Source organism: Suncus etruscus, chromosome X (genome assembly GCF_024139225.1).
Source record: "Suncus etruscus isolate mSunEtr1 chromosome X, mSunEtr1.pri.cur, whole genome shotgun sequence".
Taxonomy (NCBI): domain Eukaryota; kingdom Metazoa; phylum Chordata; class Mammalia; order Eulipotyphla; family Soricidae; genus Suncus; species Suncus etruscus.
Window position 1 is genome coordinate 73,611,231 of NC_064868.1, and position 19,943 is coordinate 73,631,173.

At 46.3% G+C, this 19,943-nt stretch overlaps 1 protein-coding gene and 2 non-coding genes across 4 annotated transcripts in view; 2 read left to right on the plus strand and 1 right to left on the minus strand.

Annotated features, from left to right (window-relative positions):
- The window catches only part of FHL1 (four and a half LIM domains 1), a 59,134-nt gene extending 44,854 nt beyond the window's left edge, over positions 1-14,280 (plus strand). The window contains exons 1-6 of one of the 2 annotated variants that reach the window (XM_049766629.1): positions 9,705-9,863; positions 10,161-10,335; positions 10,856-11,025; positions 11,456-11,642; positions 12,298-12,497; positions 12,855-14,280. In XM_049766629.1, coding sequence (XP_049622586.1) covers positions 9,708-9,863; positions 10,161-10,335; positions 10,856-11,025; positions 11,456-11,642; positions 12,298-12,497; positions 12,855-12,938 — 972 coding nt within the window. In that variant the 5' untranslated portion in view covers positions 9,705-9,707 and the 3' untranslated portion in view covers positions 12,939-14,280. Of the gene's footprint in view, positions 1-9,681; positions 9,864-10,160; positions 10,336-10,855; positions 11,026-11,455; positions 11,643-12,297; positions 12,498-12,854 lie in introns of those variants that run through there. The other variant, XM_049766628.1, reaches the window with a different exon arrangement.
- On the plus strand, positions 5,651-5,851 carry LOC125999687 (small nucleolar RNA SNORA23). The gene has a single exon (XR_007492168.1). It is a non-coding gene; the product is annotated as a small nucleolar RNA SNORA23 (small nucleolar RNA).
- LOC126000357 (U6 spliceosomal RNA) lies at positions 7,582-7,688 on the minus strand. Its single transcript, XR_007492701.1, has one exon. It is a non-coding gene; the product is annotated as a U6 spliceosomal RNA (small nuclear RNA).
- Positions 14,281-19,943: the final 5,663 nt, after the last annotated feature.

Below are 19,943 nucleotides of genomic sequence, written 5' to 3' on the forward strand. Positions count from 1 at the left end.
CAGAGATGACTTTCTATGTGGCCTCTCTGGCTCTGGAGCTAATTTGGAGGCTGAGTAGCCACCCAGGTATTTATATGTTGTGTTTGGTATTTTTACTGGATCCTATTCTTCTCCCTTGGATCACCTAAAATGGTTAAGAATTTTCTAGTGGGATTAAGGTTGTGATCTCTGGGGAGGGGTGGGCCATCTGCTCTTGGTTATTTTTGTGTGAGCTGCTTCCCCTTAAATGTATGTTCACAAATGAGCCACAGTCTTATCAGCTGCAGTCAAGGGAAGACTGGTTGAGGTGCTGCTCCGGAACTTGGTCTCTAAGCCATGGCTTCCCAGAGGGCCTCAGGTAAAAAAGCTTCTTATTCTTTATCTCCTGTTGAGTGTAATTTTGTTACAGCAATGAATCTCTCCTGGGCCTCCAAGTTCATTTTCCTTGAAATGATTTTATTCTTGTCTAAGTAGCCAGTACGTTAGAGTCTGTCTCACTTCTGTCTTCGCCTTCTAATGCTATTTCAGAGGCAAAAGACTGCTCCTTTTGATCAAGTAAAACAAGCAGTTGGAGTGGAATAAGAGACTTAAATCTATTTCTTTTTTAAAGTTTTTAAAAAACTTCAGCATATTTTATGAAACCATAGAGATGCAAGGAGAGATGGTTGGACATTTGAGTTATTTCTGAACTACAAATCATCTTGAGTGTACTTTAAGAAGAAGTGAAGGTTTTTTGAAAAGGCCAGTCATATAAAGAACTGGAAGGAGGGATATTTTTAACTAAAAATGTCCATAATGCCTCATCTCATAGTTGTTCTTTTATGAAACAATGTTTTTTATTTTTTCTGCAGAAACAATGAGATGACAATGTTACGACATATTCTTAAAATAAAGGGGCCAAAGTTTCTGACCCTCAGCCCACCGATTCCACAAAAAACTACAGGCTATTTGTTCTGTAACTTGACATGGAAACTCTTTGGTGACAGACAGGATAGCCTTGGAATAGGGACCAAGGAAATAGAGAATGGGAAAAGTCCCCCACAAAGCTCAGTTTCCAGAATTCAGCCTGCTTTGAAAGTCACTCATTCTCTCTTGTGTTGGTTCTTTTAGAAACTGGACACTTTGTCCTAGACTCCCAGCTGTCCCCACAAAGGAAAAAAGTGGCACTTGGGAGAAGTTCTTCTGCAATCAGTTTAATCACTTGTTGCTATTTTAATGTGGATACATTCAGAAATTTCTTTTTTGGTGTTTTAAAAACAGATAAGCTGAAAGGGAATTTTCTGCTCTCACAAATTAATGTGCAATATCTTCCTCATTCCCAAATGTTCAAGGTCTGTTTTTTTCTCCTAAGCCCCAGGAGCCCTGTATAAACATGGTACCACAAGACCTGATTTTGGCACCCAGCCTTTATATCTGTTTCCTGGGTGTGGGTAAACTGTCACACAAGGTTGTTCTCTTGGACCTTGATCAGATATTGACTGGTAAAGTAAGTCTGCATTGTATTTACTCAATAAGTGACAGAATAGGGGAATTCATTTAAAAGAGAACAGATCTAGATTTGAGATCACAGGGTTTAAGATGCTTTCTTTGCATGCAGCTGACTTCAGTCCAATCCTCGGTGCCACAAATGGTCCCGAGCACCACAAGGAGAGGTGACTAAACGCAAAATAAGGAAAAATCTCTGTGTTCTGCTGGATGTGACCCAATCCCCCCTCCAAAAAAAGCTGGGGAACATGTTTGCAAGACACATTTGTAAATTCTATGCCTTCAGTTTTCAGACACACCAAATTTGACTTTGACTTTACTTCTATGAATCTGGAGACTATAAAAGCAAAGAAGGTAGACATATTATTGACAAATTCTTGATGAATTTTTATTTTTCTTTTGTTTTAGAATTTGGGATCATATTTGAATGTACTCAGGACCTACTCTCTGGTCTGTATTTAAGATCACTCCTGAGTGTACATATGTTACCTGGATACACAGTACCCGAGCACCTGTCACTCTCATCTCCCCTCTTAAGATGTGCACTTTCTTATTTTCATGCTGGGCTGTGTACCGGGGTTCTCCCCACCTTTGGAGAAGCTGGGCTCTCTTTGAATGCTACTCATTACTTTCTCTCTCTTTCTTCTTCCTCCCCTTTTTGGTACCCCCAAATAAAACCTGTTTTTACTTCCAAAAAATCACTCCTGGCTTTGCTTAGGGGACCATATGTGGTGCCAAGAAATGAACTTGGGCCAGCTACATACAAGGCAAGTGCCCTTCTCACTATACTATCACTCTAACCCCTTAGAAAACTTAAATCATGAGTTATACACTTGTCTTGTATTGGGTTTACAGGCCTATAGAAACAGATCAGAAAAGTTTTTAAAGAAAAATAGTTATATTACCTGTAATGTGCTTCATATGGCCAAGCCAGAGAGGCTCAGGAAATTGGGTCAGAATCCATTTTTAGTGGCCCTCTCCACATACTGAAAGGGCACACCAAGAATATGAAGTTGTTTGATTTTGGGGGGTTTTGCTTTGTTTTATTATTGAAACCATGCTACCTACAAGATTACATTGATTCAATCTTTTTTGCCTTTCGCCTGTCAAATTGAGGGTTGCACTAGGGATTTGAGGTACTGGAGTAGAGGACAGAATTATGATCATTTGCCATAGTATACAGTTATTTGCTTCTGATGCCAGCTACTGGCCACTGGATTATTGCAGCTATTTATGCTCAGGAAAGGGGTGGAAAACAAACAGGTAGGCAGAGATAGAATAATTCAACTGTTTAGACTTCTAAAATAACTAAAAATGGTAGATTTGATCCAGGGTAAAACTGAGTGTTTTGACCTTTAATGCCCACCAAACTGCCTAGTACTTTGCTACAACCAAAGAAACCAAAAAACACATGTTGGAGTGCTACTGGGTTGTAAGTGCTTTTGCCCCACTAGGAAAGCTGGTAGTACTGCTCGCTGCCTCTGCACCATTGGGAAAGGCTTCCTGTGCAGATAAAATAGCGCCCAAATAGAATCTGACCTGGTGGAAGTCAATTGACACACTATTTTTTCATCAAACCATTTATCTCTACACCCAGCTAGCATTAAAAATGGTATAATTTGTATATCAGTATCCCAAAAGGAATATATGAATTATTTTCTTTCCTCAATGCAGCATATGAGTTAAGTCACTAATAATAATGAATAGTTCAATGCTTGTTCTGTTTTTAAGGGAAAAATTTTTTTTTATTTTCTATGAAACTATAAAAGGCAACTTTTCAGCCATGACTCATGAATGCCGTCTCACTGCAGCTATTTAGGTATTTATTCCCCAGTGTCTGACGACACCTCCAGGTGCGTTAGCATGTGTGCTGGACAAGCCCCCTATTCATCCCCAAAGCTTGTGTTCCATTTGTTGAATGTTCTCGGGAAAGAAATATACTCTTTCTTTAGAAGCCAATATTTATGCGTAGGGTGACTAACATACTGATATGTTGGATTTAGCAATTAACAGACCAGAAATAACCTGATTTTTTCCCATGTGGGTTGTTGTTTATTGTTTACACTGTGCATTATACCACTCCAGGAAAGCAGAGTTATAAAAATGCTAGCTAGTGCGAACATTTACTTTTCCCTTCAATGCTCTTGTTTTGAGCCACTTAGCCATGGAGGGGGGGGACATGAGCATGAAATAAGTGGGAAAAATGCATGTCAACACAGAACCTTATTAAAGTACAAATTGGATCTCCTCTAATGAGAGATTTATAGCTTTTTTGTTGCAAGATTATATTATTTGTCCATGCACTTGATTAAATCCAAAGACAGAAGCTTTTTATTGAGATACTGAGGTTTATGTAGGGTACCTCTTAGCATATTGGATGTAGTTCAGGAATTTTTTGAAAGAGGATGCTTGTTTACTAAGTGAAGAATGAGGTGTCTTTTAAAGCAGGCATAGCAAGGAAGTCAAGCTTCCATCTTGGAATACATGTTGAAAAGTGATCACCCCAGTCACATTTCTAGCTGGCTTCTAGCTGAAGTCTATAAAGTACTATTAGTTACATGCCAGCACCATAGGACCTCAGGAACTGGCCCAATTTTCTAAAATAGAATCTTCGCAAAATGACTTTAAGAAAAGAATTTGTTGGGGCTGGAACGATAGCACAGCAGTAGGGCATTTTGTGGTCGACCCAGGACAGACCAAGGTTTAATTCCCAGCATCCCACATGGTCCCCCAAGCCTACCAGGAATGACTTCTGAGCACAGAGCCAGGAGTAACCCCTGAGCACTACCAGGTTTGGCCTCCAAACCTAAATTAATTAATTAATTTAAAAAAGAAAATAATTTGTTGAGGCTTCATTGTGATACCTTTGCTCCATCTAATCAATCAGTCCATTGACACATACTAAGTGACTAGTATACAATCTCAGAGTCTGCTCTCTGAGAATCCTCCTATACCTTAAGCTTTCCTTCTCAGTTCACAAGGGTCTTGGAAACCAGAAGTTTAAGCAAAATCCATATATAAAGAGTCCCCCCCTTTTTTGAGACCATCCTTAAAAGTGCTCAGGGCTTATTCTTAGTTCTGTGCTCACAGATCACTTCCGTTGAGCTTAAGATACCATATAGGATGCCAGAGATTGCAGCTGCGTCAACTGTGTGTAAGGCAAGTGCCTTACCTACTATAACTGTCTCTCCCATCCCAGAGTTTTCTTTCCTGGCACTGGTATAGTGAACTGGCATTGTTCACGGATTTGGTAAAGTTCCATAATTCTCTGTGATCAAGAAATCTAGTTACTTTCTATAGATGAAGCCTACCCTGTTCAGGGAGAATTAACCAGGACTCCCATAGGCAGAGATGTCTTGGATCAGGTAGTATTGTAATATGTGTTCAGGCTTTTGGGTAAAGATCAGTTCCTGCCACAAGCTGAGACAGACAGAGCTGGAAGTTGTGAAAGGATAAAAAGGCTTCTGATTTCATATGGGGTCAAGAAGTATTTCCTAAGAGATAAACCCAAAGGTCAGGGAATTGAATGAGATACAAGAAAGCCCCAGAAAGAGACAAAGCTGAATGTCATCTTTATTTTTCTCTTCTCTTACTCTCACCAAAGGAAAAGAGACAAGAACAAAATTGGTTATTTTGCCCTCTCTAAGTTTAACTGTGGGTCATACTCTCTCTGTGGGGCCACCACTGAGCAGGGTGTGTGCTGTGTTTTATGAGTCTGTTAGTCTAAGCATTAGCACTTATAAACTGATTTCTTAGGGATCATTAACCTCCTACAAAATAAGTAGCAACAAAATATTTTGCTCCCATACACATTGTTCATATTTTCTGCAAACTTCTGACATAGTAATGATCTCAGCAGGAATGTACTACTCAGATTTCATCCAAAGCACACTGTGTAGCGATTTGAAACAGTTAGAGACCCAGGAATATTAAGGTTTGGTAAGCTAATTCAGATTGCCCAAAGTTCCTCTTAATTAAATGGCTTGCCAGAAAAAAAATGAAAGGAACTAAAGTTCATGAATTTGACATCAACATTGTTAACATTCTTTAAGTAATTCCAGCCTGTTTACTTATTAGGCAATGGAGACAACGTTCTTCAAAATGTCTGTTTCATTTGACAAGAAAGTGTTTCCACACATCCACAAAAAGAGACTTGAGTCAACTATAGAATTTGGTTCTGACCCCATATGCCCTTTGAAATCATTTTCCACCTGGTTGTAATGCTTTAGGGTGATGTGTAGAGTATGGAGATAGAAGGCAACCTCACTTCTCACACAAACATCAAGAACATCAAGTAGACAAAGAGTAAACTTGGGATCATAGTACTGGTCTAGTGTTGTCTTTTCAGACATCTACCACTGACCAGCCTCCAAATTCCCACACATGAAACTATGGTTATTGTACTTTAGGGGTCTATATGTATCTTTAGTGGTTGACTGCAGTTTTTTTTTAAAGATAAATAAATTTTAGCAAAAAATAAAAATAAAAAAAATTAAAAAAAGAAGGCAACCTCACCTTTTTTTCTCTTTGGGTTTTGAGCTTTTGTTGTTGTTTGGTTAGTTTTTTGTTTGTTCTGTTCTGTTTTGTTTTGCTTTGCTTAGCTTTTATTTCTGGCCACAGAAAAGTCCCAATGCCTACAGTTGGGATTCCAAACCACCAAGAGGTGGCGCTCTCCTTAGTGGGGCCATTGTCTCAGAGGTGATGTTTTTCCTTTTGCTTTTGGCTGGGTTAAGCCCCTGGGCTCCGAGTGTGCTGAAATCGGAGCAGCCCAGTGATTGACTCCACTCCCAGCACACTGTGGTGCCTCCGTGTTCACTGGTGAATCATCGGTTAGTTCATCTGGATGCCTAGAAACTAGGAGTGAGTTGTGTTCCAGAACTATGAAAGTAAGCAGTGAGGCTTTGGTGATGTAATAATTGGACAAGATGTGATTTTAAAGTATAAAAGCCTTGGCAGGTAAGATCTGTCTGGTGCTGGAAGTGAACCCATACAGTCATTTTCCTGCTTTCCCAAATCTTTAAATACCTCTACCTAGAATGGACTGTTTTTTGATGTGGCACTTTTGTAGGACTTTATTGTGATTTACCTTGAATGTTAAGTAACCAGTATTTTACATAAAGCTCAGACTCAGAAAGGCCACCAGGGATGGGATGCTCCTTTGACATAGGATTCTATATAGAGCTTTAATATTGGGGAGATCAGAGAGATAGTTACAGTGGGTAAGGTACTTGCCTTGCAGTTGGCCTACGTGGGCTTGATGTCAGGTATCCCATATGGCTCCCTGAGCAACATCAGGAGTGATTCCTGAGTGCAGAGCCAGGATTAACCTCTAAGCTGGGTGTGGCCCCAAACAAAACAAAACCAGAAACAATTTAGGGTTGGAGAGAGTGTAGAGGAGGTAAGGTGCTTAGCTCATTGATCTTAGTTCCATTCCCAGAACCACAGGGTCCTCTGAGCACCTCCAGGAGCAAACCAGAACCCTGGCAGGTGAGATCCAAGCTCTTTCCCTATTCCAAAGTAATGTCTGGGAATCCATTGATTGTTTCTTAGAAAGGTATCAGAAGGGAGAAGCATGAAAGTTTGATATTTTTAAAGGAAAGGCTTCCCATATATGGTCCAAGTACATAATTTGCAAAGCCTCGTCACCAGCTGTGGTGACTAATGCATGGGAGCCAGTGCTATCTAATCTTCCACACTCGATCTCCTGCCAAATGGCCTCCAAGCTCTTGATCCTTCCATTTCCCAGCTTTTACTGAGAACTGGAGATTTATCTGGTGTCTCTGTTCAATTCTTAACAAGAAAGTAAATTTGTGTTGAGTGCACAATTTCAATCTGGGAAAGCTAAAACGATGAGGATTTTTTCATGGCGTGTGAAAGATCAGCAAGAATGAATTAAGAAGAGTGATTTTCAACATAACACGGTGGGTAATTAGCTTCACAAACATAGAAGTGAGAGGCAATTGCTGAACTATCCTATGTCACTAGTGCATAGGTCAATGTGGTATACCCTGGTTTCACGTGTGTGTACACCTGTGTGTGTGTGTGTGTGTGTGTGTGTATTGCCAGATATTTAACTCAGGCCTTACTTGCTATTTTGGATTGGTTTTACTAGCTTCTTTTTTTTTTAAACACTTCACAAATTTTAATGTCATCCTTGTGCAGGGGCCATGCTAATCTTCTCTGTTTCTTCCCAATCTTTGTATATGTGTTGCCAAAGTGAGCATAGGCTTGATTTTTTGGGGGGTGGGTGGAGGAGAAAGTGCCTTAAGAGCTATTCTCTGGTCTTGATAAAGCTTTGAACTGGGGACTAAGCTGTCCTGAGTAGCTCCCATGTTGGTGACATGGTGGGGGTTGTGCCTGGGTGGCAACGGAGTGGGAACTGTGAAGGCTCAGAACATTCTGCTTGCCCACAAGTCTGTTTCCCTTTGTTAGGAGGGGACATGGTTATGAGTGAGAGTTCACGGGAGTTGCAGGGTGTGGTTTCCTTAGCTCACTCTCTGCTATTTGGTTGCCTCTGGCAACAGCAGCCAAACAACATGGACATGTGTTTGTATAAAAAAAAAACTGGGAATGGGACCCAAAGTGGGAGTCCGGGCCATTTCAGTTAGTAAAGGAGCAGCGGTGAGTACGGAACAGCTCTGTTCTCTCTCTCTCTCTCTCTCTCTCTCTCTCTCTCTCTCTCTCTCTCTCTCTCTCTCTCTCTCTCCTCTCTCCTCTCTCTTTCTCTCTTCTCTCTGTCTCCTCTCTCTTCTCTCTCTCTCCTCTCTCTCTTTCCTCTCTCTCTCCCTCTCTGTTGAATTGTTCTCTGAGCTGTTTGCTAGCACAGTGACCCTATTGGTAAGAATTGGGGAGATTCTCCATGCTGCTGCTTCCTTCTGCCAATGAAATCATGGCTTTCTCTTTCCCTGCCCTGAGTTTCTTATTCCAGGAGAGAGGACCAGATGAGCATATATTTAAAACTGCAAGTTCATAGAAACTCACTTTCGGGGCTTTTGGGGGGAGGGAGGATTAGTAGTGTCTTTGGGATACTTGTGAGTGCAGGCCTGTGGTCTGGGGGCTGGAAGGAGTGGTGCAGCCATGGGCTTCCTCTGAAGGCAGCAGGAGGGCTCTTGGAATAAGCAGTTTATAAATTGGGGTGGGGGAAAGAAGTCTTTTTCCTTCGGACCAACTAAAGCATCACAGTGTGTAGAGCAGCTTCCTCCTGAATGAAGCATACCACTGCCACTGTCAGTCTGCCCTGGATGTTGGCACTGCAGTCTTCAAACACACCGGAGTGTGACCAACAAGTATCAGTCGCTAAGCCTGCTCAGCCCCATCCAGAATTCTGATTCCCGTCAGTCAGTCAGTCCTCTCGCCTTCCTGCTCAGGCATCTGAAATCAGACCATTCTCCAACCACAGCTTAAGAAGGCTCCATTTGGGGCATCTGCAATGCTCTGTGGCAGTTTTGGGAAAGATGCCAGCATTTTTAATCAGGTTAGCTCGGGTGCTGACTGACTGTGGATGCTTTGGTTGCTTTTTGGTTTCCAAGATGTTGAATTCTCCAGACGGGAGAGAAATAGTATGCTACTTGCTGCTCCCCCCCCAAATGATAGCATAAGCTGAACTGGAGGAGATGGGGGGTGTAACCCCATTCTTGAACTCTTCAGGCCCCTTCCCCCCAAGACTGGCCTATGCTAACCAGCCATGACATGAAGGAGACAAGAAAGAAGGGGACATGCACACGCTGTCCTTTGGAGTAAAGGATTCTCTTTATTTGGTGGGGGGGACATCTGGTGATGCTCAGTGCTCACTCCTGGCTCTGCACTGAGGAATCAGTACTGGTGGGCTGAGGGGACTATATAGGATGCTTTCCAGCCCCAAGAGTCTCTTCTCATTGGCTCGCTCTATCACCTTTACTCTCAGAAGTCTTGTCTGTCTGGATAGGTGATTATACTCCTGACTTGCATTGTGGCATGCTCTGGGGAGTGACACAGGAGCTGTCCCGAATGGCTTCCTCCTACGGCCCCAGGGACCCCTGGGCCATCGGGTCTCCAAGCTAGAAGCACAATCCAGAGTGAAATGTCTGTGGCCTGGGAGCCAGGCACCCATCACCAGCTTCAATGACTGTGGGATCCCACCTCCTGGGGTGTCTCTCAGTTACTTCTCAAGAGCCTCTGCAGTGGAGCCAAATCTCGGCGTTGCCCTCTGTCATTTTTTCTGCTTCTCTGCCCCTACAGGTCTTTCAAGCCGCAAGGTGGGCACCATGGCTGAGAAGTTTGACTGCCACTACTGCAGGGACCCCCTGCAGGGGAAGAAGTACGTTCAGAAGGATGGTCATAACTGTTGCGTCAAATGTTTCGACAAGTTCTGTGCCAACACTTGTGCCGAGTGCCGCAAGCCCATCTCTGCGGACTCCAAGGTAAGTGAGAAGCCCCAGGTGCCCCCTGGGTGGGTCCTTTACAACACAGACTCTTCTCCTCATGATCTGGCTCTGAGCCTTCTGGACTTGTGCCGTTCTGTGTTTCTGGGCTCAAGTTTTCTTCTGTGACTATGGTTTCAGCCCCCTTGACTATAGGAGCACCCACTTGGAACTACTCTGGGTGGTGGGCACTGGCTAACCTCAGTGGCGAGTGCAGATGCAGTTGGATTTGGTGGTTGAGCCACCTGCCTGTCACACATCCCTCACCAAGACCCGCCTCTTCTGCTCGGTTTGCAGGAGGTGCAATATAAGAACCGCTACTGGCATGATACCTGCTTCCGCTGTTCCAAGTGCCTTCACCCCTTGGGCGATGAGACCTTTGTGGCCAAGGACAACAAGATCCTGTGCAACAAGTGCACCCAGCTGGAGGGTTCCCACTCGTGCAAGGGCTGCTTCAAGCCGATTGTGGCAGGTACTGCCCACGCCCCAGGGCAGCCGGGGAGGAGGCCCTGAGGGCACAGATGCTGCAGGCTATGGTTAGTGATGATACAGGGGCTAAAGTGGCTTTATCTGAGCTGCTTAGAGACAGTGGCACATATATGCACCTGTATCTTTGTGTCCACATATGTGCTTGCACTAACGTACCCCTTCGGGACTAAAGAACACTGACAAGAAATGTCTGGAAAAGAAGGAAGTGAAAAAAGTATGTAGCACTTTCTTGTTTGGGTGGAGTAAGTGACTCCAGCATGTTACTTCTTCAGGTGTCACCAGGGGTCAAGGTGCATCAAGGCTCTGGGTGGGGAAGCATGAGGGATTCAGGTATCAGCCCCCAAAACACTCCAGCTGGGGCACCCTCCCTCAGGAATATGGGTTGGTGCAACCACTGCTAGGACAGAGGGGAGAGAATCCAGTGGCCAGACAACTCCAGTGGGACAGTGCGGGGCCAGGGGTTGGCAAGGTGCTGGGCCCAGCCAGTGGCTTCCCCCCTGCAGGCGATCAAAATGTGGAATACAAGGGCACCGTATGGCACAAAGACTGCTTCACCTGCAGCCACTGCAAGCAAGTCATTGGGACCGGAAGCTTCTTCCCCAAGGGGGAGGACTTCTACTGCGTGTCTTGCCACGAGTCCAAGTTTGCCAAGCACTGCGTCAAGTGCAACAAGGTATGTTATCCAGGGCAGTCGATGTTTCTCAAAGCGTTGGACAGTTTGTAGAGCACTTGCACACACACTATCCCATTCCATCCCCACCACGGCCCTGCGACGTAGGAATTATTATTCTCAGTTCACAGAGGAGGAGACTGCAGGGGCGGAGGCGGGAGGCAAAGAGCAACCGCCAGCTCCTTCACTCTGGGGGCCTGCTCTTCCCCCCACCTGTGGCCATGTTCCCTCGCTCCGGAGGCTCATTACCTCTGAGCCTTAGGGGGTCCTCACTGGAACTTGGGCATAATAATAGCCCCTGCCTCCCATGGCCATTGTGGTGATTAAATGAGATACTGTATTCCCAAAGCGCCCAGCACAGTGCCTGGCACGTAGCAGGCATTCAACAAAATGGTTGTTGAATCTGAATCCGGTGCTACACTCCCTGGTCTAGGCCATCACATCTGGAGGAGTCACTTACCAGGATCAGCCCTGGCATGCCGAGTGCTTTGTGTGTGTTACCTGCTCTAAGAAGCTGGCTGGGCAGCGTTTCACCGCTGTGGAGGACCAGTATTACTGCGTGGATTGCTACAAGAACTTTGTGGCCAAGAAGTGTGCTGGATGCAAGAACCCCATCACTGGTAGGCTAAAGAGTCCTTGCTAAGTCTGCCAGGCTAGGTTGTGCGCATGGTAACCATCTGTCATTTTCCTACGTCGTTGGTTTCATACACTAAGGCCCTACAGAAATGCCCTCCTTCCCCTGCCATTGTGGTCCAAAAGGCACCCCCCTGCCCCAGTAGCTTGAATTCTCCCCAGGCCAGGTTGGCCTGTGCACTACTGAACACTTCTGCATACCGCTGATCGCAGCTGCTGCCGCCGCCGCCACTACCTGCCGCCACCTGCCTCCTCCGGAGTCCCCAGCCTGATCCGGGCAGGCACTGCGCCGCGGTTGGGGGGGTGCAGGGGAGAGGGAGGGTAAGAGGGGGAGGGTGGGCCACATGGGGAGGTGGGGGCTGGATCTGTGGTGGGGTGAAGGGTGGGTTGGGGCAGCTGGAGAGCCCCGAGTCTGGGGTTCTAAAGAACCCCCCCCCCATCTGGAGCAAAGAACTGGCTCCAAGGTCCCTGTGGGCCAGTGCCTTTGCCACCCGAAGCCAAGACAAGCCAGTCACTTCATAGCTCATCTCGCGGCCACCATCTACCATCGTGCCCTGGGCCCTTTCCCTGGAATTTCCCATGGTCCCCTTCCCCCCTGGGAGCCTTGAAATGTACATTTGAGAAGACTTTTGCCATCCTCAGGGAAAAGGACTGTGCCAAGAGTGAGCCACCCAGTGTCTAAAGCTAGGAAGCCCCCAGTGTGCCACGGGAAACGCTGGCATCTCACCCTGTTTCCCAGCGCCAACCTCCGGGGCAGGCATCCGGGTGGAGAAAGGACTTGTCCCTCGTGGGTGGTGGTTCTTTATAGACAAAATCGCAGCTTAGCAGCTCCTCGAGGCCCGGTAAGTGCACATCCCATGAGCAGCCCAAGTTCGCCTCCTGGTGGCCACTTTGATGTCGTGGCCCGGAGCTAAATCAAAGAAACTGGTTATGCTGGGCGGTCGGTGCGCGGCACAGGGCAAGAGCAGTGGCATGTGAATGTGGGGTCTGTAATTCCGGGGTGCCCGTGGTGGAACTCTGGCACCCTCTCAGGACCTGGAGATCTGGGCAGGGTCGCTGTGGTGTGGGGGACAATGCACGGTGCTGTGGGCGCTGGGGGAGGACACCGGGAGCCGGGCACAAGCTGTCCTTGCCTGCTCAGGGCTGTCATCTGTATCCACTCAGCTGTCCCCTTTTGTTCTCTTTTGTTTTCTCCACAGGGTTTGGTAAAGGCTCCAGTGTGGTGGCCTATGAAGGACAATCCTGGCACGACTACTGCTTCCACTGCAAAAAATGCTCCGTGAACCTGGCCAACAAGCGTTTCGTTTTTCACCAGGAGCATATCTATTGCCCCGACTGTGCCAAAAAGCTGTAAAAGGGGACAGGGGCTCCTGTCCCATCACATGGAAATTGAGTCTTGTTCTTTCATGTCCTCACCCTCTGCCCTGCACCAGCGGTGGGGAAAGAGCGGCCTTTCACCTCTTCAAGTTGCTCCCTCCCGGCCTTTGTCCTTGTGCCAGCATTACTTACACACTGGGCACACAGTGATCGGTTAGGATGTATAGCAAAACAGCAGCTCCACAGCCAACACTTAGCTCGATCGACACTTCTGCATGTTTCTCATAGAGCAGAAAAGCGCACCCCCATGTACCGCTTAGAGACGAAAGCTGGAAGCTTCAGTGGCGGGCTCCCCCACCGGGTCAGCAGGACACGCCATGAATTGCAGCGGCTGCTCCAACATAAGTGCTCACCTCACTGCAAACAGCAGAATTTAGCTGGAATGCATGGTATCCCTTTCTCCTCCAAACACCCCCTACCATTCTTCTGTGCTTTCACCTGACTAATACTGGCCTCCTGCAAGACAAACCTGGACACTTGGCGCCATTTCGCCTTTCTGACTGGCTCCCACCCCGGTACTAATGTTCTGTCCCCTCCCCCAAGTGGCATGTTTTCTGAGCATTCCTCATGCAAGCGGGGAACACGCAGGTGATTTGGCAAGTGTAGGCAGAGCTGAAAGAATGAGCCTGTTTCAGAGGAACAGCGTCACGGCCAAACACTTCTGGAAGCTTCACCACTAACCAGCTATCTGTTGACTTTTGTTTGGATTTTCTTTCAATTAATACGATTTTCATTTGTTTTCATGACTAGCAGCATAGTTATTGGGTTTGAAGACGTGCATGAAAATATTTTAGTCCCTTTTGAGTGTTCCTGCCATTTAAAAATGCGCTCACAGAAGTCACCCTAAGAACGTTCTAGGGGGTCCTGCTGAGCAGACATCAGGGCTGTCCTTCGCACCAGCGATGAGTTCAGAACTTGTCTGCTCTGTTCGTGTATTCAAAGCCTGCCAGGCCCCTTCTCTTGGCTGGATCTCATAGGATGTGGGGAGGCAACCATCTTAGCCCCAGGTGGGCCCCCTATCTGTGTAGTGCTTATCTGAGACACAGGATCACCTTACTGTATTCTATTGACGTTGTTATATTACATAGTTTGAGGAGATGATATCAGAGTAACCTGTAATGGCAATCATATTAACATACTTGTAGAAGTGGTTAGCCAAGCTGATGCTTCATTTCTACATCTTGTCATTAGCTACTATCATCTAACGTTTCAGTGTATCCTTACAGAAATAAAAGAGCATATAAATAACTTGTCTCACGCCTTTTCATTAGGTCCAGCTGAGTGCTCCAAGGTGCTCACCTCCATGGGACTTTTCCCTTCCTTCAGGGACGCAATTATATGGTGTTCCAGCACATGGGCTTGAACCCTAAAAAAACCCAAACACCCAAAGCACCACCTTGCAACAGCACTTCTTGGTTTCCATTGGAAAATCCAATGAAGCACATTCTAATGCCAAAATCTTTCCCAGGTGTTAACAAGGGCAAAGTTAAGGCTAGAGCAATAGAAAAGTGGGTAGGTAGGTGTCTGCCTTACACACAGGTTCAGCCCCCAGAATCCCACAGGGTCCCCTGACCTGGCCAGGAGTGAATCCTGAGTATAGAACCAAGAGGAAGCCCTGGGCATCACCAGGTGTGGTTCCCAAACCAAAGAACCAATTGGTTTTCTCTGGCCTGGAGCAGGCAGAGGGGCTCTGAGAGAAAGAAGACACCTGTTTTGTTGCTTGGACCTTCTGGTCCACTTTAGACTGTGTTCTCAGTTGTCATACCGGTACCTCTGGCCTTCTGGGGAATCTGTCCCTTGTGGGCTTGTAAAGGAGGCTGCTTTCTTCAGGCCCATGGACTTTAGAGATAGGGAACCAGACTCCCCCTGCTGTCTCAGACTTTCAACCTGCCCAGACCCACATGACAGTTTCAGACAGCCCAGAACAAAGCTTGTCCTCCACACTCACTGCCTCCCAGGGAGAGACCAAGCCACATCACCCAAGTACATTTCAGCCTAAATTAGCAGGTGGAATTGTCTGGACAGATAATACAGGGGTTAAGGTCTGGTCTTGCATGCAGGTGACACTTGTTCCAGCCTCGGCACTATATAACCCTGAACACTGCCAGAAATGACCTCTGAGCACAGTCAGGAATGGCTCTTAAGCACCACCAGGTGGGGCTCCCCCTGTTTCCCTACACTTCCTAAAAAAACGGAGGACACCTAAAAAAAACGGAGGACAGGAAAATCTGGTGTTCACCAAAACCTGTCATCACAACAGCTCTTAATGAGTCTTAATGAGTGAGGAACATGCGAGCACATTTCCCTTAAGGAATGAACTAAGTACAATGGTCCTCAAACTATGGCCCGTGGGCCACATATTGTATTTATTCCCATTTTGTTTCTTCACTTCTAAAAAAAGATATATGCAGTGTGCATAGAAATTTGTTCATAATTTTTGTTTTTACTATAATCTGGCCCTCCAACAGTCTGAAGGACAGTGAACTGGCCCCCTGTTTAAAAAGTTTGTCTTGGAACAATGGGGAGAGCTCTTTGGTTATCTTCTGGAATCCCTAGCAAGTGGCTGTCAGGTAGGGTTCCTGCAGCAAGGGACAGAGCACAGAGAGGGAATGAGTCTGGGAATGAAGGTGAAGGCTACCACTTCCTTGATCCTGTGAATGCTCTCCTCCCCAGTGGGAGCCCACTCTGACCCCAAAGAGTCCTTCTTAGGGGGCCAGAAAGATAGCACAGCTGTAGGACATTTGTCTTACATGTGACCTACCAGGACAGGCATCCCATATGGTCCCCTGAACCTGCCAGGGGCAATTTCTGAGTGCAGAGCCAGAAATAACCGCTGAGTGCCACTGGGTGTGGCCCCCAAACCAAAAAAGTCCTTCCCAGATTTCACATACCTTAAGGGAAAACTGTTTTATTCCCCAGAATTCCCCGCACTCACCTTTCCCCTTCAAAATTGTCTGCCCAGGGACCGGAGCAACAATACATCAGGTAGAGCTTTGCATGTGGGTGACCTGGGTTTGATCCTTGGTATCTTATAGTCCCCCGGGCCCACCAGGAGTTATTCCTAAGTGCAGTCAGTAGTAACCCCTGAGCATGGCTAGGTGTGGCCCCCAAACAAAACAATTGCCCAGTATTCCCTGTTCTATACTTCCCCACTTGATACTGCCCAGTACCCTTCTTCTACACAACCCCTTCAATCTGTCACAGTTTGCCTCTATCTCCCTTAAATTACAAATCCCAGTCCTGAGCAGGGCCAAAGTGCTCTGCTGAGGCCAAACCATACTGTGAGCCAGAGAAATAGGCCGGCACCACATAGTAACTTCCAAATGTCGCCAGGGGGCACTTCTGAACACAGATCCAGGAATAGCTTCTGAGCATCGGGATGTGACCCCGTCCCACCCCACCCCATACCCCTGCCAGAGAAAATAACCATTTATGGGCTGCAGGGGTGCCATCTACTGGCCAAATCCCATCACTGCTCTACCACTTTCCCCTTCTTCCAGAAGATTGCCCACACCTCCTTCTCTCCCAATTCTCCCCAAAGAAACAGGCCAGGGCAGATCTGGCTTTTGTTTTCCTTCAACACTGTAGCATTGAAATCAATAAGAGCCCAATTGTGGGCTTTTTTTTTACGAAGAAATTAAGATCTAGAAAGGCTAAAAGATTTGAAAGTGACAAACCTCTAGCCTAGAGCTTTTTTCAGGGAAATGGCATTTGTCAGGAGTTGTCAGGGAAATGGTGAGCATCCTTTAGAGCTTGGCCATATCATGAGGAAAATAGCTCTGGGATGAGTCCTCAAAAACTCATATTTATCCAATCATTTAAAAAAGTGCTCAAAAGGAGGAAGATGTCTAAGTACCCAACTTGTGGTAGAGCAATCACCCTCAATGGGAATCAGCAAATGTCAATAAATGACCAATGGGGGGGGGGGAGGGCAGAGTAGCACAGCAGATAGGATGCTTGCCTTCCACACAGCCCACCTAAGTTTGATCTCCGGCATCCCCTATGGTCCCACAAGTATACTAGGAGTGATCCCTAAGCACAGAGTCAGGAATTAAGTTCTGAGTACTACTGGATGTGGCATATAAACCAAAAAATTTTTTTTGAAAATACTTAATGGGGTTGATGGGTTCAGTGCTTACTCTGCCACTTTCTAGTTGAGTCCTTGAGCAAATACCCATCTCCACAAGGCTGTGTTCCCTTAAATGTGGGTAAGCACCCAAATAATGCCTCCTATGCTCTGAGAGAGTATACAAAAACCTGTGCTCACATGTCCAAGCCCCAGAATTTGAGGCCTTGGTCCCACACAGACAATTCTGACACATAGCAGATAGTGAGTGTCATAGTCACTTGGTCACACAGGTGGAACGGTTGTTAAGACATCCAGAAAACACTGGTTCAGTCTTAGTGGAAGGCCTGCTTCAACCATCCTGTTGATGACAGCACAGAAGGGAGAAGGGAAAACTGGACAGACCCACATAACACAGCAGTCACTTTGCCTTTGGGCATTTGCTTCTTGGCATGGGCTGCCTCTTGGTTCTTGACACAAGGAGTAATTTCAGAACTGAAAGGGCCCTCAGAGTGTAGTACATCACTGAGTGCCCAGAGGGAGCATTACTAGACACAGTCCCATATAAGGTAGCTGCCACTTCAGCTAGGATTTGGGTTTTCAGAACCCCTCTGACACTCTTCCCAGAATTCTTGGGGAATTGGGAGTTAGGAACCATATCTGGAGGTGCTTATGGGCTACTACTGGCTTTGTGCTCAAGAACGATACCTAGATTGATTTAAGAGGCACCACATACAAGGCTTTAAACTTTGTACAGTCTCTCTGGCCCCTTCAGTATTCCTGTGGTCATTCCAAGCCATCATTCCCCACCACACGAGCTGCACAATGCCCCGAGGGAAGCTGCTGGAGACCAGAACCCTGTGCTATAATGAGAGGAATGGAGGACTCTCTTAAGGGGAAATGCAGCAGGCTCTGACTCTTAACATTTAGGGGGCCAGTTTGGGTGACGGGTTTCGAAGTCTGCATGACACACTGCCCATGCTTTAACAGAGCTCCAGGAGATTCAAGAAAATCCTGCTTCAGCATTTCCAGCAGAAATGTCACCATTTCTAACAGGACCTGAAATCTGACTTGATTGAGAAGGGTTTAGCTTCAGTAACATGAGTGGCATGTCCAAGCCCAAATTGAGTGCATTTGATTTGTACTGAGACTGCCTAATAGAAGACCCCTAGATGGGGAATAGGGGGCTTGGCCTTAGCAAAAATTCAGCCGAGGACTGAGACTGCTCATGTGTAGAGCACATACCTTGCATGCATGAGACCCTGAGCTTGATCTCAGACACAGTATAGTTCAAATAATAGTGTGCAGCCCCTGTGAATCAAACTGTAAAGTTGTGTGGCATATAGCAGGTCTAAAGATTGGGAAATCCATCCAGAAATATGCCAGATACAGCAGTAGTGAAGTCATTGAGTCCTTGGACTCACTCAGCTTGGAACCAGCCTGCTTCTCCCTGCAATCTGCATCAAAGACCCAGCAGGATTTTAGGGGTTTTGGGAGGCCAGAGGTTCTATGGGGATAAAGAGGCATGCATTTTCCGTGTGGGCACAAGCCTGGTTGTAGAATTCCTGGAACCTCATATGGCTCAAGTACTGAGGGTAAACCCAGAGCAGGGCTGGGTAGGACCTACCCCCAATCACTAATTAAAAAGTAAAGGTTTAAGGGCATCTTCAACAGATGAGTGGTTGAAGAAACTGTGGTACATATACACAATGGAATACTATGCAGCCATCAGGAGAGATGAAGTCATGAAATTTTCCTATACATGGATGTACATGGAATCTATTATGCTGAGTGAAGTAAGTCAGAGGGAGAAAGACGCAGAATGGTTTCACTCATCTATGGGCTTTAAGAAAAATGAATGACATTTTTAACAGTATCTCAGAGACAAGAGAGATGAGGGCTGGTAGGTGCAGCTCAGGACATGCAGCTCATCACATAGAGTGATGAGTGCAGTTGCAGAGATGACTACACTGAAAACTATCATAAAATGTGAATGAATGAGGGAAGTAGAAAGCCTGTCTCGAGTACAGGTGTAGGGGGGTGGGGAGGAGGGAGATCTGGGAAATTGGTGGTGGGAATGTTGCACCGGTGAAGGGGGGTGCTCTTTACATGACTGTAATCATACAACTATAATCATGTTTGTAATCACGGTGTTTAAATAAAGATAAAGGAAAAAAAAAGAAAAGAAAAGAAAAGAAAAGAAAAAAAAGTAAAGGTTTGGGGCCAGAGAGATAGCACAGCGATAGGGCATTTATCTTGCATGTGGAAGGTCACTGGTTCGAATCCTGGCATCCCATATGGTCCCCTGAGCCTGCCAGGGGCGATTTCTGAGCGTAGAGCCAGGAATAACCCCTGAGCATTGCTGGGTGTGACACAAAACACTAAAAAAAAGTAAAGGTTTGGGAGCCGGAGCGGTGGTGTTGCCCGCACTAGCCTAGGACGGACCGAGGTTCGAATCCCCGGCATCCCATATGGACCCATAAGCCAGGAGCATAGCCAGGAGTATCCCCTAAGTGTCATCGGGTATGGCCCCCCAAAAAACAAAAAAAAGTAAAGGTTTGAAGGAGCAACTACTCTCAGCATGATGCCAATGTCTGACAGTCGCTAGTGGGGATGCCACAACAGTGAATGTTCCACGGGCCACTCATCATACCTAGCTTGATAGTTTCCAGGTCAAAAGTGTCCCTGCCATCAGGCTGACTCTCCCAAGTCACCCACTGGCTGCATTATATGGGCACCTGAGACTTTGATTACTATGTACTGAACTGGCTGGCCACTAGTTCATAATTTAGGTCACAACTGGAATCCCCTTTATCATACCCCCACACATCTCTTGTTACGATGA